The sequence below is a fragment of the Rhinopithecus roxellana genome, chromosome 17 (genome assembly GCF_007565055.1).
Source record: "Rhinopithecus roxellana isolate Shanxi Qingling chromosome 17, ASM756505v1, whole genome shotgun sequence".
Classification (NCBI taxonomy): Eukaryota; Metazoa; Chordata; class Mammalia; order Primates; family Cercopithecidae; genus Rhinopithecus; species Rhinopithecus roxellana.
Window position 1 is genome coordinate 104,236,596 of NC_044565.1, and position 16,792 is coordinate 104,253,387.

The window sequence follows — 16,792 nt, forward strand, 5'->3', positions numbered from 1 at the left end:
GTTCAAAAACTGATGACTAACAAGAGTTAAGTGTCCTGGTTTAGAATTCACCCAAAATATCACAGTTAGGGGGATCCCTTCTTTCCTACCCCCAACGTTTTCTTCCACATAGAGGAACCTCCAGTAATTGAACACTGCTTATCCCTCTCTACCTATTCACTTTCCCCTCCCCAAGAGGAAGAGTGGCTTAATGTGATTGGTAAGCTGAGAAGGAGAAACTGGACATGCAGAGCCTGGCAGCTTCCTCTCCCCTTTCTCTTGAGGAGTAGCTGCCTGCAGAAAACAACCATCTGTTCTGTTTTTCAAGGTGGTAAGTTTTAGAGGGACACGGCTTCACTGGCAGAATCCTGTGGTGGTCCAGGGCTTCCTGGGAATGGATGAATCTTTGGTTCAGTATTAGAAAGCTCATTTGCCCACTAATTCTCTAAAATTAGTTTTATCAGTAAATAAGGTAATATCTTGATCTCCCATCTGTCTTGTCATTATCTTGTTTCTCAATTGATTCAGAACTCAGTGAGGGAAGAGAAGAAATTGTAGTCTAAAAACTGGAAAATGTCAGAACAAAGCTGGATTTGAAAGGAAACAAGAAAAGACAAAGTAAAACCTGAAAATGAGTGTGGACACTTTGGGAGGCTGAGGCAGGAGAAACATCTGAGGTCAGGAGTTCAAGACCAGCCTGGCCAACATGGCGAAACCCTGTCTTTACTAAAAATACAAAAATTAGCCAGGCGTGGTAGCACATGCCTGTAGTCTCAGCTACTCAGGAGGCTGAGGCAGGAGAATCACTTGAACCCGGGAGGTGGAGGTTGCAGTGAGCTGAGATCGCGCCACTGCACTCCAGCTTGGGCAACAGAGCGAGACTCCTTCTCAAAAAAAAAAAAGAAAGAAAAATGAGTGTTGAGAAAAAGACTACTGTGTATGTGTTACGTGCGGCGCTATAATTACCCAAGAAGGAAAACGGTGCAGGGGAGGAGTTGGAGGTTTGCTGCACGCCGCCTTCTTTGCTGAGTCACAGTTTTCCTGGTCATCTGAATTTGGAGAGTCCAAGGAGTCATAGGAAAATAATCCATCATCACAACTCGTGTCCATATTCTCTAAAACTTCTGCACTGTCACCATCAACTAGATCAAGATCAGTTTCCTGAGGTCTCAGTGGTCGTATCATGCTTATAGCATTTCTATTTGTACCAAACATCCTGTCAGAGCTTAATTGTGGCTGGCTTAAGTGCCTTTTGGCTAGTGCTACACTTATACTGAAAACATTAGGAACCCTTAACTTTGGGGATGGCAGGTGTGATGAAGGCACTAATTGTGTTCCTTTTCCAGAGAGTGAGTTAGGATGCTTTGGCATTAAAGCTGGGGTCAAAATAGGGCTTGGGGTGTTGGCCTCACTCGATGAAGATGAATAATCAAGTCTCTGAGATTGAAATTTTTTATTCAGTTCATCTGAGGAACTATCTTGCTCCTTTTTACTCGCTTCAGAATTTCCCTTTCCGAGAGGACTATTTAGAGCTTTCCACTGTGCCTCCTGCTGCCAAGAATATAGCTTCTTGTGTTCTGGTCTCTTTATGCCAAAAGTCTCTTCCTCAAATATAGAGCTGCTGTCATCAGATGCTGTCAGATACATTTCACTCCCCATCCTGCTACACTGGACCCCTTCCTCAGATGTGTGACTGGAGAGGGTGGATGTACATCTGGACTTGGATCTTCCTTTGTTCCCATCTTCCTCATCAGAACTCCAGTCACTCACTGGAGCCCCAGAATTCTGGGAGACGCCACCATCTGTGGCAAAGCTTGCTCCTGTTTTCCGATTCTGTTCTGAGCCACAAGGGGTTTGATGCAATGTTCTCTGGCCTCTGTTGTTTTCTAGAACTTGGTTATCAATAGACTTTTCTGGAATTTCCATTTCTAGAAAAGGATACATCATATCAACATGCTGCCTTTAAGAATATATTTCTGTACATTTAGCTTTTTGTAGCTACACTGTAGAAATTGACACTGTAGAAATTAGCTGGGTGCAGTGGTGTGTACCTGTGGTACATACCACTGAGGCTGAGGCAGGATGATTGCTTGAGCCCAGGAGCTGAAGGCTGCAGTGAGCTATGATCAGCCACTGCACTTCAGCCTGGGTGACAGAGCAAGACCCTGCCTCTACTTTTTTTTTAAAGGAATAAACCAAAAATTTCATACAAATCATTTACATTATCCTGTGTTAGTCTTGTCTTTTTTAAACACAAGTTTTTGAAAACTATAAGCTTTATATAAAACTCAGAGCCCTAACATGTCAATATAATAGTTTCCAAATTGGTTTTTACAAAAAAAACATGTTGGGGAAAAAAAAACTTAACGAGTCTAAAGAGAGATAATAAAAGAAGCAAAATGTGAAACAGGGCAACTTTGACTATCAAAGAAAGCAATCACCAAAATAATGAACAGCATGAATTCTATTTTAGAAGCAAAGAAAATGACACCTCCTTTCAACTAAATATTTAAATTATAATAAAGTAAATTTAAGCATAATAAATACAAAGCTATAGGTTAAGAAACAAACCTTGCACCGAACTTTGATACATTGAGATATGCAAAATCGTGAAGAAAATTAAACACAGAAAAGCCTTCCTTGCTCTACTTTTGGTTTAATCATAACTACAAAATGTGTTTTTATAATAAGAATAATACTTTTAAAAAATATCTTTAGATATGGCTTATTTTTATGTACAACATAATTAACAGAATGAACCATTGGCTTCATAAACAAGGAATTAAACTTTTAGACTGAAGTGTAGAAAAGAAACTTTGAAAACATAAAAACATAGACAGGACCTTCATAATTAAGGAACTAGAGGCTGAACAAATAAACTCTAAAATTTGGTATTAGGCAGTTTGTTAAATTTGCAAATGAGCAAGAACATCAGTACAGGCAACCTCAGCTGTACTTGACTGTTAGAAAAAGGGAAGGAAATGAAAATGGCTTCTCAAAAGGGGGAAAAAAGGTGCAAGTAGGCTGGGTGCAGTGGCTCACACCTGTAAATCCAGCACTTTGGGAGGCCAGGGCTGGCAGACTGCTTGAGGCCAGGAGTTCAAGGCCAGCCTGGGCAATATGGTGAAACCCCGTTTCTACAAAAAATACAAAAATTAACTGGGCATGGTGGCATGTGTCTGTAGTCCCGGCTACTAGGGATGCTGAGGTGGAAGGATCACTTGAGTCTGGGAGGTCAAGGCTGCAGTGAGCTGTGATCATGCCACTGTACTCCAGCCTGGGAGACAGAGTGAGATCCTGTCTTTAAAAAAAAAAAAAAAAAGAGAGAGAGAGAAGAGAAGAGCAAAGTAAGTAATGGCATGAAAGCAAGGAACAAAGGAGCCTTCTGATTGGAAAATGTATCATTTTCAGAATTTCATAACCAAGCATAGAGACAACTTGTATTATTATGCTTTTTCTCTTCTGGGGGAAGGAACTTGGAGTTGAAAGTAGAGAGGATGAAAACTCAGGTCTCTCTAAAATATCTGGGGAAAGTCAACAAAAGAGATTGTGCTAGAGGTGGCAAAGCCAACAGCTGCAACGAAGCAAAATTTAGAGAGATTTTTTCTTCTTTTTGATAGAAGTGCTTCAAGACTAAAAGAAGAAGAGTAGAAATCTGTATACAGGACCAGGGTTTAAATATCTAGGAAAACATTTTCCTCTTTGAAGGATTAAAGGAAAATCAAAGCAGTCATTAATTTATCCTCTAGGGTTTTTTCTTCAGAAGTTTGCTACACCAATGTTTAATTTCATGTGTAATATTAGGTAATGTTTTATATTTTAAATAACTAATGAATAGGAAATTCACAGTTCTAATCTGAAACTCAGCTAAAACAAGTACAGTATCTTGTAGGTGGGACTGTAAACTTTTTAATTTTAAATACTCCCCTTCTACCTACAGCAGGAAAAAAATATTAAGAAGGAAAAATCAGTTTCTCCTATGTGTCACTGGCAAAGGCTCTCAGAAAACACAAAATAATTAGACACACAAAGTTAAACGCTGTATTGCTCTTTAGAAACATTCTGATAAAATACCAAATTGTGGGGGAAAAAAAAGGAAAATTAAGCTGTATTGGGATTAATCTTAGCAAATGATTTTTCCTTTTTAAAAAATGCCAAAATCAATTCCTGTAGTCCATAAATACCTTCCATATCTTTTCCTTCAGTGAACTCAGATTCTTTCGATGATATCTTGCTCATTTCCTCAGATTTTACTACTTGAGGAGGACTCCTTGCTCGAGACAAAAAACACCCAAAGGTCAAACTGCTCAGGCGCTGGCCTTCCGAAAGCTTTAGTGTAGAGACAGTGGACGACTTCTTTCCTTGAACTTCTACAACGTCATTAATCAAAATTAAGATTTGAATTTTTTATGGAAGTTTGTTAAACATAGAACCAAGGCATATAAAAACTTGAACAAATCACTCTTTCTGCCAGGAAAAAAGCCTAAAGGTCATCTTTATTGATGTATAATAACATGGAACCTTCAATGACAAGTATCACATTCCAATGTTTAAATTCTGTTTTATATATTTTGAATGTTCAAAATATTTTTAACTGGAGAAACAAAAATATCTAATCCCTTTAAAAGTAGTTAGTTCTAAGCAACAACAAAACACAAACAGATTATAAATAACTAGAGAGCTCTAGCTTCCTGCAGAGTCAAGTATTGACAAATACCAGTTCAGCGTTGGTAAAATGTGCACAGTATGCCATTGTGAAGAAAAAGAAACTGAGGTCCTGGTTGCCGAACCAACCAAAGGAAACTTGGATCATCCTTGGGGCAAACCATCCCATGACAACTGTAATGACTTCTGCTTATCTTAGTTTTCAGTCATGAGAAAAAAGCAGATGGGGAGGTTTGGTCTATGGTAACCACAATATAAAGAGCTTTAATCACTTCTTTGGAGACAAAAATAAAAGAGGAGATGGGTAAAGAATTTAGATAGCTAGTGAAGTGATTAGGTCAGCACCTAATCACGAATTTAATTCATCTCTTGGACTTTATTATTATTTATTTATTTTTGAGACAGGATCTCTCTTTTTTGCTCAGGCTGGAATACAGTGACATGATCATGGCTTACTGCAGCCCCAAACTCCCGGGCTCAAGCGATCTTCCCACCTCACCTCCCGAACAAGCCCCCACGTAGCTGAGAGTATAGGTGTGTGCCACCATGGCCAGCTAATTAAAAAAAATTTTTTTTGTAGCAATGGGGTCTCACTATATTGCCCAGGCTGGTCTCAAACTCCTGGCCTCAAGCAGTCCTCTCACCTTGGCCTCCCAAAATGCTGGGATTACAGGAGTGAACCACTACATCCGGCCCAGTGACCCAGTCAAAAGTTATAAATAATTTTGGAGATACATGTTTTTTAAAATAGACCAATCTCACCACTGATATTCTTGAGTTTATCAGCAGATTATCAATTGATTCTCCTAATTGACTGGATTCAAACCCTCATCTAGAAGATCCATATAGGGAAAGGACTAGAACACTGGTGATCCATGAACGAACTGAGTTGTGACATTTGCATGCAAGTAACCACCAGCTCAGGCATCTAAGAACACACAGAAGTGCCTCAGAGCTGCCCTCAAATAATGCCAGGTTCAATAATGTGTTCGGCATGTGTGATGCCAAGAAGCTTCCTCCAGAGTCTTCAATGCAGCTACAAATGTATGATATCTGTGACTCTCCTAATCCCCATTAAAAGGTCTATTCTCTAAGGCCAAAATTCAAGTCTTCCTGAAATTTTGGAGTACATGTCTCTCTGATATGACTACCTCTAACTCACTATGTTGTGTGGTAAAGTCCCCTGTATTCTTTCAAGAAAACAGGGAGATATAGCACTACATCACTTAGAGGGAGCAAAATGTCCTCACCATTAGAGATTAGTACCCATCATCCATGATGTCTGACCTCCCAGGCTAATGTCACTATACAGTACTTTTAGCAAGGTGGACTCTCTGGAACTTAAGTGTGTTTCTAAAAAGCGTACCGATGGAAGGCCTTTTAGAATAGAGAGAGGCGAAATTAGTATTTGGTCATGTTTTTCTGATCTATGTAGTGACCACTTTGGTAGACATCATCAATTCCATCTCTTTTTTGCCTTCCACTTTCAGGCCCAACATTCGCTTGGGTGCAGGAGTTCTGGTTTGTTTAGAAATTCTCTTTCGGCCGGGCGCGGTGGCTCAAGCCTGTAATCCCAGCACTTTGGGAGGCTGAGACGGGCGGATCAGAGGTCAGGAGATCGAGACCATCCTGGCTAACACGGTGAAACCCCGTCTCTACTAAAAAATACAAAAAAAAAACTAGCCGGGCGAGGTGGCGGGCGCCTGTAATCCCAGCTACTCGGGAGGCTGAGGCAGGAGAATGGCGTAAACCCGGGAGGTGGAGCTTGCAGTGAGCTGAGATCCGGCCACTGCACTCCAGCCTGGGCGACAGAGCAAGACCCCGTCTCAAAAAAAGAAAAAAAAGAAATTCTCTTTCATTTTATGACAACAGCTTCTTGGATGATATCCATAATTGCATCTTTAAAACATCAAAAAAAGTAAAAGCCTATACAGTCAAATAAGTCCAACTAAGCTATCTTAGTAAAGTATTTGTACCTTGTAGTTTTGACTGCATTGTTCTTATCTCTTCAGTTTGGTTTTGGTTGATCAAACGAAGATTCTGATTCTCCAGTTCCAGCTAAAAGAACATAATGTTATTCTTTTCACATAGAGACAACATTATAAAAATGTACTAATAAATTATAACATTAGAAAATGTTAATATTTAGTTTCTCTACATGTGTAAGCAAAATACGAAGGAAATGATAAACAAATATCAGATTAATTTATCAGAATAGGTTATCAACCTAGATAATTATGGTATCAATATTTACATTTTTCAGAATTAAGAGTTTTAAATGTTTTCACCCCTTATGCCTTTTCCACTGTAAAATTATTTTAAAGGAAAGGATTTCAGCTTTAAACTGCCATAAAAATGAAAATGTGCACTTCTCAGCTACCAAATACATTAATTTTATGAGCTATAGATATATGTCCTATTATTTGAAATTAATTAGAACTAAAATTAACTTATCAGAATAAAGTTATTTACACTGATCATCATGAGTCTATTAATAGGTCGAATTTTTAAAATACACTGGATATTAAAATGAAAGCTACCTATATCTCAAGTTTATCAAAAGACAACAGTATCACCAACCGATCAAAATTTTTTGTTTTACTCAGAGTAATCATATATTCTGATGATGGATCAATTCAAAAGAAGTAAAAGGTAAAGAAAAGGAAAACATATAGCAATAAATACCTCATTTAATTTAACTGTTACCCATTCTTTGATCTTAGCTGCTTTCTCTTCTATTATTTTAGCTTCTTGTATTCTTATTTGTTTCTGAAATAACAATAGCAATTTGTTTAGTTCAAACATAAACGCAATGATCTGGAAATGTTATACCATAAATATACAAGACAAATCCACTTAAAACTTGTTTCCAAATTACTATATCTACTTTCAAATTACCAAATAAATTTTTGAAAGAAAAAATTATTCAGTAGATACAAAAATAAACCACAAAGCCATATGCACGTATTACTAGTTTTAGCAACCGCTATTCTCTTTCTCTGAAAGATCATACACTGAAGTCAATCCACTGAATTTATCAACAAAATAAGCCATTTCTGGAAATGGTCTAGGATTTAGAGCAGTAGCACAGGGGTCAACCACTTTGGGGAGAAGAGAATAAGGCTCTCCTTAGGGGCATGGCTTTTTTTTCCCCCTTAAATACTAGCTTTCAAAGATCCAAGAAAAATAAACATAGTGAAATTCTAGCTCTCATTTACCAGCCTTAAAATCTGGCTATGGTCACAAAACTACTGAGAATGTGACTACCAAATAAATCACAATAGGCAGGGTCTAGGGGTGGTAGAAAGCTGAAAACCACTGACCTAAAGAAACACTGGTCTTTATCAAGAAATGGGAAAAAAAATGCTGAAAATAAACAACACATTTAACAAAACGATTTCATAGTGGTCATATTTAAATGATGTTAAGTGACCATTAAGTACATAACCCCAAAGCAATTTTTTCCTAATACATTATTATTATTATTATTATTTTTTTTTTGAGACGATGTCTCACTCTCTCGCCCAGGCTGGAGTGCAGTGGCTTGACCTCGGCTCACTGCAAGCTCCGCCTCCTGGGTTCACGCCATTCTCCTGCCTCAGTCTCCCAAGTAGCTGGGACTACAGGCGCCCGCCACCACGCCCCGTTGATTTTTTGTATTTTTAGTAGAGATGGGGTTTCACCGTGTTAGCCAGGATGGTCTTGATCTCCTGACTTTGTGATCCGCCCACCTCAGCGTCCCAAAGTGCTGGGATTACAGGCGTGAGTAATACATTTTTTAAACTAGATTACTTGATTCCAATAAAGTGGCTCAAAAACGGTGTACATATTTCTAAGCAGAAGGATTGGCATCAAATATAAATATTTAAAATATAATGTTCTATGAATATTTCCAACATTCTAACAGTCTGAAGCAAAGATTGGTTGCAAACAATTTACAGACATACCTGCTGATAACCAAATGCTCCCAACTTAAATACTACATTTAAATGCTAACGTTTGGCTGGGCATGGTGGCTTGCGCCTATAATACCAGCAGGTTGGGAGGCTGAGGTGGGCGGATCACCTGAGGTCAAGAGTTCAAGACCAGCCTGGACAACATGGCAAAACCCTGTCTCTACTGAAAAACAAAATACATAAATTAGTTGGGCGTTGTGGTGTATGCCCATAGTCCCAGCTATTCGGGAGGCTGAGGCACAAGAATCGCTTGAACCTGGCTGCGGGGGGTTGCGGAGGTTGCAGTGAACTGAGATGGAGCCACTGCATTCCAGTTTGGTTGACAGAGCGAGACTTTATCTCAAATAAATAAATAAATAAACTCAAATGTTTGAATATTAAGGAGCATTCTCACATCCAAAAAGTGTTAGATCTTGCCTGGAATCACTCTGAACTTAAAGGAATGCCATTTTACTTGCACCTTTCACCAATAAATGTGATGCAATCCTATGGGTTGACCGAATAAGCAAGATTTCTCCCCAGATTTAGAAATTTAGGCTCTCTCTTTTTAATCTTTGTGATTATGCACAAATGAGTGCACACACTTAAAACTCTTTATCAAATTCTTCCTAACCTGCTCTTCAAGTTGCAATTCCAAGTTTTGAATGATGTCATCTTTTTCCTGTATTAGCGACTCCAGATCTTGACACTTATTATATAATCTTGTCTCTGATTCACTCGTTTGAATATTAGCTGCTTTTAATTTATCTTCCATAACTTGTACCTAAATTCAAAGGATAAAATATTAAAATTGTGTGTGTACTTAGGTTATCATAGTATTAAACCTAGAATTTTACCTTAATATTATGTAGATTCCTAAAAGACTTCAAAAAGGAAAATACTAAACAGCAAGGTTTAATGTGTTTAATGATTATAAAGTCTGAAGCCTATTTCACCAAGTGGTGTTACCTTTGAGGTACATACAAACATAAGAAATTCTCAGAATATTGCTATCATATAAAGTAATGTACATGTTTCCTAGAGCAATGACAATAAGCAAAGTGTTATATGAGTATAGAAACAGAAAGTTTCCAGCCCTCATTTTTTCATATTTTCAACAAAGTATAAATTAAGAAAGATGAGTGGTGAGATGAGACCCAGACTGGATGGCCTGGTATAATAATGTATTATGGGAAAAAACTTGAACTTAGGTGAAAAAGAAACATACACACTATGGAAAGGGGGGTGGGGGAAGAAGCTTAAAGCCCCAAATGATGGAATCATAAAAAATAAAAATGTATTAGAGTCTAGATATAGGTAGGAGAGTGCACTCACTGAGGGCTTCTTGATTCATTCATTTAACAAATATTCAGTGAAAATCTGCCAAGTGCCCAACTTATTCCAGGCCCTGAGAAAGCATCAGTGAATAAACTAGACCGCCACATCTCTGCCTGCGTAGAAATTACATTCTAGGCCTGGCACAGTGGCTCACACCCGTAATCCCAGCACTTTGGGAGGCCGAGGCAGGCAGATAGTTTGAGTCCAGGAGTCTGAGAAATTACATTCTAGTGGGGTAAGAGAGATCACAAATATAATAAATGTTAAAAAAAAAAAAAAAAAAGAACAGTACATTACATTACTCAGGTGATAATGATAGAGGCAGGAGGCAGACAAATGCCTACGCAGATGGGGCAGATCCCCAGTGAAATATCCAACCTTCAAGCTGGAAACAGTCCCGGGTAAATCCTTGAACCAGATTGAGAACCTGCCTTCCTGTTTGGCGCACTTTCTTTCAATTGATCCCCATCCTCCACCTATTTTACATATACCTACCCTTTCCTAATTGATTTTCTACACTATCATGCCCACTTTTGAGTAATGTCTTTACTTTAACCTTTTTTGCATAGTCACAAGCCAGTCAGCACGCACTCCCTATTCTGAGCCCATAAAAAGCCCCAGGCTCAGCCATATTGGGAACTCTCCTGCTTCGGGTAGGGGGACCACCCCCACCCCTGTCCCCTCTGCACTAAAAACTGTTTCATCACTTAATAAAACTTCCTGCCTTGCTCATTCTTTGAGTGTCCGTGCGACTACTTCTTCCTAGTCATGAGATAAGAACCCAGATCTAGCTGAGCTAAGAGGCAAAAAATCCTGCATCAATAAGGGTAGTGGGAAAAAAAATAGAACAGGGTAAAAGAGACTAAGTGTGTGGCTGGAGGTTGAGTGGTGCTGCAAGTTTAATATCTAAGATAGACTGGCCCTGCTTGGATCTTCTGCGAAACACATCGAGGCATATAAAATCTCAGAAAGGCATATCTGCATATTGTGTTTGCCAACCTACATGGATTATATAAGTCTATTTAACTCATAGTAAAGTTTAGATTTTCCTATCAACACCTTTTAGTTCTCACTTTTCTCTCCTTTAGTTCTCACTGTGACTCACAAACTTGATCCTTGATTGTAGATGGTCGAGTTGATTGGATGCCTCAGCAGAAACTTCACAAGGAGATCCAAGTAAGAGATGTTTGAGATGTTAATGGTAGTATGAAGGAAAATAAAATATTGGGGACTGTATACAATATTAAGACTTTCATTCTATATACTCCAAATAGGTAAGAATATAATTTTAGCAATGTTTCAGATTATACAGGCAAAGAGAAAAAAATAATGTGAAAGCATTTGAGAAATTAAAGATGACAGTTAAGATGAAAATCTGAAATTATTAAAAACACTTCTGAAAAGTCACAAGGAATCCTTACTTAAAGCTAAAAAATATTTGACTAATGAGGATTTTCTCCTGAAAGGTATAAAGATTAGTTTGGATTTCTTTTTTTTAACCATGAATGCCAGGTTTCATCTGTGGGTTCACTGCATAAATGTAAATCAACTCGGATGCCAAAACTGTTCTATTTAAATACCAACCACATGGCTGGAAACTAGGAAAATAAAAGCAGATTAAAAAGAAGAAGAAGAAGAAAAAAAAATGTATTCCACTATCCAAATGATAATTTAAGCTACCTTAGATTCTAAGTAATATAGTGGGCTTTCTGCATGAGCTGAAGGACAAAGATCTGTATCAAGGACAAAGGTCTGCATCAGAGATGATGTCACGTAAAACCGCCCGAGCAGGACAGAGAGCTGGACAGTAATCTTAAGATGGTATAGCCAGTTGCACATACGGCATTCTGTAGCTGAGGAAGCAGGGAGAGAAGAGCAGAACTCAAGTCCAGAATGGTAGTTCTCTTCTAGGCACAGATTAATAGAAGTAAACCTCAAGAAAAACAAAAGTAACTGAGTAAGAATAAAAATAAATGCGACCAGACCTACATCTAGTGTCCCTTTATTAAGTTAAAGCAAGCCACCCTACAGACATTGGGTAGCCACATAAAATAGTCCTATTATTGCTTAGGAAAGGTCTATCGTCCTGGAAAACTATGGTTTGGAACTACTCTTTTATCCTGAATAACACATTCAATTTGGAAGCTGTTATTACATGAATGAATGCTACAGAGCTCCTTGGATGCATCCTTGCCGTCTTGAAGCTCTTCAATTCGACCAGTATTTTTAGACAAACACCTTTCCTAGGCAAGAAAAACATTGGCAAAAGGGGCAAAATCTCTTAGAGAGAGAGACCACAAAGTAGTTACAAGCAACCTACTTACCAACTGGTCCTATTAAGACCAAGTTCTGTAGACAGGATTCAGCCTTCCTTGGTAATTAATATGAATAAGAGGTCTACAGAAAAGCTAAGAGGTCCACAGAAAAGCCAAGATGCCTTTTAAAACATCTCACCACAACCATATGGAAAACAGCTCACTTGTTTTTCCATTCATTTAACCAGAACCATTTAAGAATTTTACCTATTCAGAGACTGGCCAATAACAAACACCTGTGAATTCAAATTGGTTGTTAAATAAACTCTCACAAATGTGTACACACGGATAGCCTCCAGTGTGGAATGCTTTGTGGTTTTAGGCTACTTTGCTTCTTTACTTCTAGGAGAGCCTCTGGTTGTATCCACCCACTTCAGCGCACTCCTCACCTACTTCCCCCAAACATTCTTGATCCCAAAGTCCCTAAATTCCTGTTCAGCAAAGGGTTAACTCAGTAGACTTAGGGTGCACAGATCCTCCACATTCCAAAGAAATGACTGGTCCTTCACTGGCTCTTGGGAGACAACATCTGATGCCCTGGAATATCTTGACTGTTCAGGCTGCCTTTGTATTAATACAGTTGAGATCTTGGGTCACACCACATGGTTTATGTTAATTGTGTGACTTATGGTGAATGCCTGTTTTTTTGTTCGCCTGGGGTCCTGGGCCAAAATGTATCAGTTTGACCTCTGGGTGGGCTGGAGACTGACTAAGAACAGTCAAGTGGATATTTCAGGCCTACATGACTGACCTCTAATCAAAATCCTGGACACCAAGGCTTGAGTAAGCTTATTTGTTGGCAATATTTCATACATTTTGTCACACATTGATGGGAGGATTAAGTGCATCCCTGTGCAACTCCACAGCAGAAAGACAACTGGAAGCTCATACCTGATTTCTCCAGGACACCACTCTATGTGCCCTTTTCCTTTGTTGATTTTAATCTGTATCTTTTCACTGTAATAAATGGTGACTGTGAGCAAAACAGCTTTTCTGGGTCCCATGAGTCATTCTAGCAAATCACAGAACCCAAGAGTACTGTTGGGGATCCCAGTACAGCTTCCAGTGCTATTTCCCATAGGAGAAAGCAGGAGCTGCAAATAATTACTCCCATTGTAATTATCCATATCACTATTTCCTTCTTCCCAGTTCTAACCTTATTCCTGTCCACTATACATAATCGAGATGTGACTGTATTTTTGAGAGGGAGTTGAAAGTTTCTATTTCTATATATAAATTGCTATGGCATGACAAAGATTCCTGATTGTTTCCAAACAGAATGACAAAATAGATTGTTTGGAGTATTTTAAATCCCAGACTACTTTCCAGTTACTTAAAATTTACTTGTTGATTTGTTTAGATTGTTTAGATTCAAACAATAACAACTTCCTTATAGATTCTAGATATTAGACCATTGTTGGATGCATAGTTTGTGAATATTTTCTCCCATTCTGTAGGCTGTATGTTTACTCTGTTGATAGCTTCTTTTGCTGTGCAGAAGCTACGGGCAAAGGACATGAACAGACACTTCTCAAAAGAAGACACAGGCTGGGTGTGGTGGCTCATGCTTATAGTCCCAACACTTTGGGAGGCTGAGGAGGGAGGACAGCTTGAGCCCAGGAGTTTGAGACCAGCCTGGGCAACATAGTGAGAACGCATTTCTACAAAAAATTTCTAAAATATTAGTTGAGTGTAGTGGCACATGCCTGTGGTACCAGCTACTCAAAAGGCTGAAGTAGGAGGATCACTGAGCCTGGGAGGTCAAGGCTGCAAGTGAGCCATGATCATGCCACTGCACTCCAGCCTGGGCAACAGAGATAGACCCTGTCTCGAAAAAAATACTTAAATAAAAACAAAGAAGACATACAAGCAGCCAAGAAACATATGAAAAAATGCTCATCATTGCTAATCATCAGAGAAATGCAGTTCAAAACCATAATGAGATACCATTTCACACCAGTCAGAATGGCTATTATCAAAAAATTAAAAAATAACAGATGCTGGCAATGCTGTGGCGAAATGGGAACACTTATACACTGTCGGTGGGAATGTAAATTAGCTCAGCCACTATAAAAAGCAGTTGGAGGTTTCTCAAAGAAACAGAAGTACCATTTGACCCAGCAATCCAGTTACTGGGTATATAGTCAAAGGAAAATAAATTGTTCTACCAAAAAAGACACATGCACTTCTATGTTTATCACAGTGCAATTCACAATAGCAAAGACATGGAATCAACCAAGGTACCCATCAATGGTGGGTTAGATAAAGAAAATGTGGTATATATACATTAGGGAATATTACACTGCCATAAAAAAGAATGAGATCATGTCCTTTGTAGCAACATGGATGCAATTGGAGGTCATTATCCTAAGAGAATTAACGCAGGAACTGAAAACCAAATACCACATGCTCTCACTTATAAGTGGGAGCTAAACATTAAATACACAAGGGCATAAAGATTGGAACAACAGACACTGAGGACTATGAGACAGGGAGCAAGAGATGGGGACATGGGCTATTGGGACTATGTTCACTGCCTGGGTGATGAAATCATCCATATCCCAAACCTCAGCATCACGCAATATAACCATGTAACAAACCTGCACATGTACCCTCTGAGTCTAAAATAACAGTTAAAATTATTTTTAAATGTGTATATATATATATATATATGTGTGTGTATATATATACACATTTAAAAATGTATATACATATACATTCTCATATATATATGAGAATGGGGGACATGGCCAGATATAAGCCTGCAAATAAGGAGAGGGACACACAGGTCTTTGCATGTCATGCTACACTACTTGGATGGGATCTCATAAGAAAGGGAAGGCCATATGTTTATAAAATATTTTTTTAAACCTTCTTAGAAAACTTGAATTCAAGAATGTGTCAAAATTTACTGACATGTTATCAAGGAAATCAGCAAGTTGATTACAATTTTTACATGTTTACTGCAAATTAATTAATCATTCGAATCACATTTACAACACAATTATTTTGGCATAGTACTCCATGATTACAAAGTAGGATTTTTCTTGCAGAAGTTGAAAATCAAGATCATTAAATAATTTGCTTTCCATATAATGAAGTTTGGGCCTCACATAGCAAAGCATTGCAATGTAATATCCATTACAAGGTCATGGATATTAGAATGACTGAGCAGCATGGATTTATTAAGAGTCAAAAATGACTTCAGGCTGGGCATGGTGGCTCATGCCTGTAATCCCAACACTTGGAGAGGCCAAGACAGGCAGATTACCTGGAGTTTGAGACCAGCCTGAACAACATGGTGAAACATCATCTAGACTATAAACACAAAATTAGCCAGGCATTGTGGCATGTGCTTATAATCCCAGCTACTCAAGAGGCAGAGGCAGGAGAAATGCTTGAACCCAGGAGGCAGAGGTTGCGGTGAGCCAAGATCACGCCACTGCACTCCAGCCTGGGTGACAGAGTGAGACTCAGTCTCAATAATAATAATAATAATAATAATAATAATAATAATAATACTAAGAACCAGCTTTACAGAAAGGCAAGATTAGCTCATGTGTTAGAATGGTCAGAGGCAACTTTAAATGCAGCTGCCACCATGCCTGAATCAAACAAAGGCAAGGGATCAAGCCCCAAAGGATAAAATAAAAACACACATACTTTTATAGGGGAATAATCTACCCTTCTTTGGTTAGCATAAATTAATGTAATATATTAAGGTATTCACCTAATCAGATACTTGGGAATGAATCCTATATGTCAGTATTTTCCAAATATGCTCTTTGCTGCTTTTCTATCTCACAGGAGTACTCATAAGTAGAACTGGGTTGATTTGATAATATTGCTTTCAAAACTTGTGAACAACAACAATAAGGATACACTAGGGCCAGGTGTGGTGGCTTATGCCAGTAATCCCAGCACTTTGGGAGGCTGAGGCTGGAGGATTGCTTGAGCTGATGAGTTTGAAACTACTCTGGGCAATATGGTGAGACACCGTCTCAACAACAACAAAAGAAAGGTTAAAAAAAAAATTAGCTGGGTGTGGTGGCACATGCCTGCAGTCCTAGCTACTCCAGAGGCTGAGGTGGGAGGATTGCTTGAGCACAGGAAACAGAAGTTGCAGTGAGCTGAGATCGCACCACTGTACTCCAGCCTGGCTGACAGAGCAAGACCCGGTCTCAAAAGACAAACAAACAAAAAAAAAGATGTACTAGAACATTAAGTATAAAGATTACCAAGATTTATCTGGCAATAAAATATTTATCTGTGACTTTTTTTCTGCAGACAATTTAGTTAATTGTTACAGAAGTGAGGCCATTCATTGATAAACAAAGAGAAAAATGTACAAAGCTAAACTATAGAGTTGACCTGGTTTTATCTGAGTACTGCTTTTAGTGGCGAAACATTCCTTTTTGGTTAAGATAAATACAGTTGTTTGAGTCTTAGGACATGGTTCAATGAGAAAAGGCAAGCTGATTTAAGCAACATAAACATCAGATAGGCCACAGTCCCACGGAAATTGTTAAAGATAGCAAAGGATTGAGTTACTCTAAGTTA

General features: G+C 38.5%; 1 protein-coding gene across 1 annotated transcript in view; it reads right to left on the reverse strand.

Annotated features, from left to right (window-relative positions):
* PLEKHH2 (pleckstrin homology, MyTH4 and FERM domain containing H2) overlaps window positions 1-16,792 on the reverse strand; it is a 132,309-nt gene that overhangs the window by 73,133 nt on the left and 42,384 nt on the right. The window contains exons 4-8 of the mRNA XM_030921765.1: window positions 9,214-9,363; window positions 7,330-7,413; window positions 6,621-6,702; window positions 4,164-4,349; window positions 946-1,907 (exon numbers count right to left, since the gene is read on the reverse strand). Of these exons, the coding sequence (XP_030777625.1) occupies window positions 946-1,907; window positions 4,164-4,349; window positions 6,621-6,702; window positions 7,330-7,413; window positions 9,214-9,363 (1,464 nt within the window). The remainder of the gene's footprint in view (window positions 1-945; window positions 1,908-4,163; window positions 4,350-6,620; window positions 6,703-7,329; window positions 7,414-9,213; window positions 9,364-16,792) is intronic.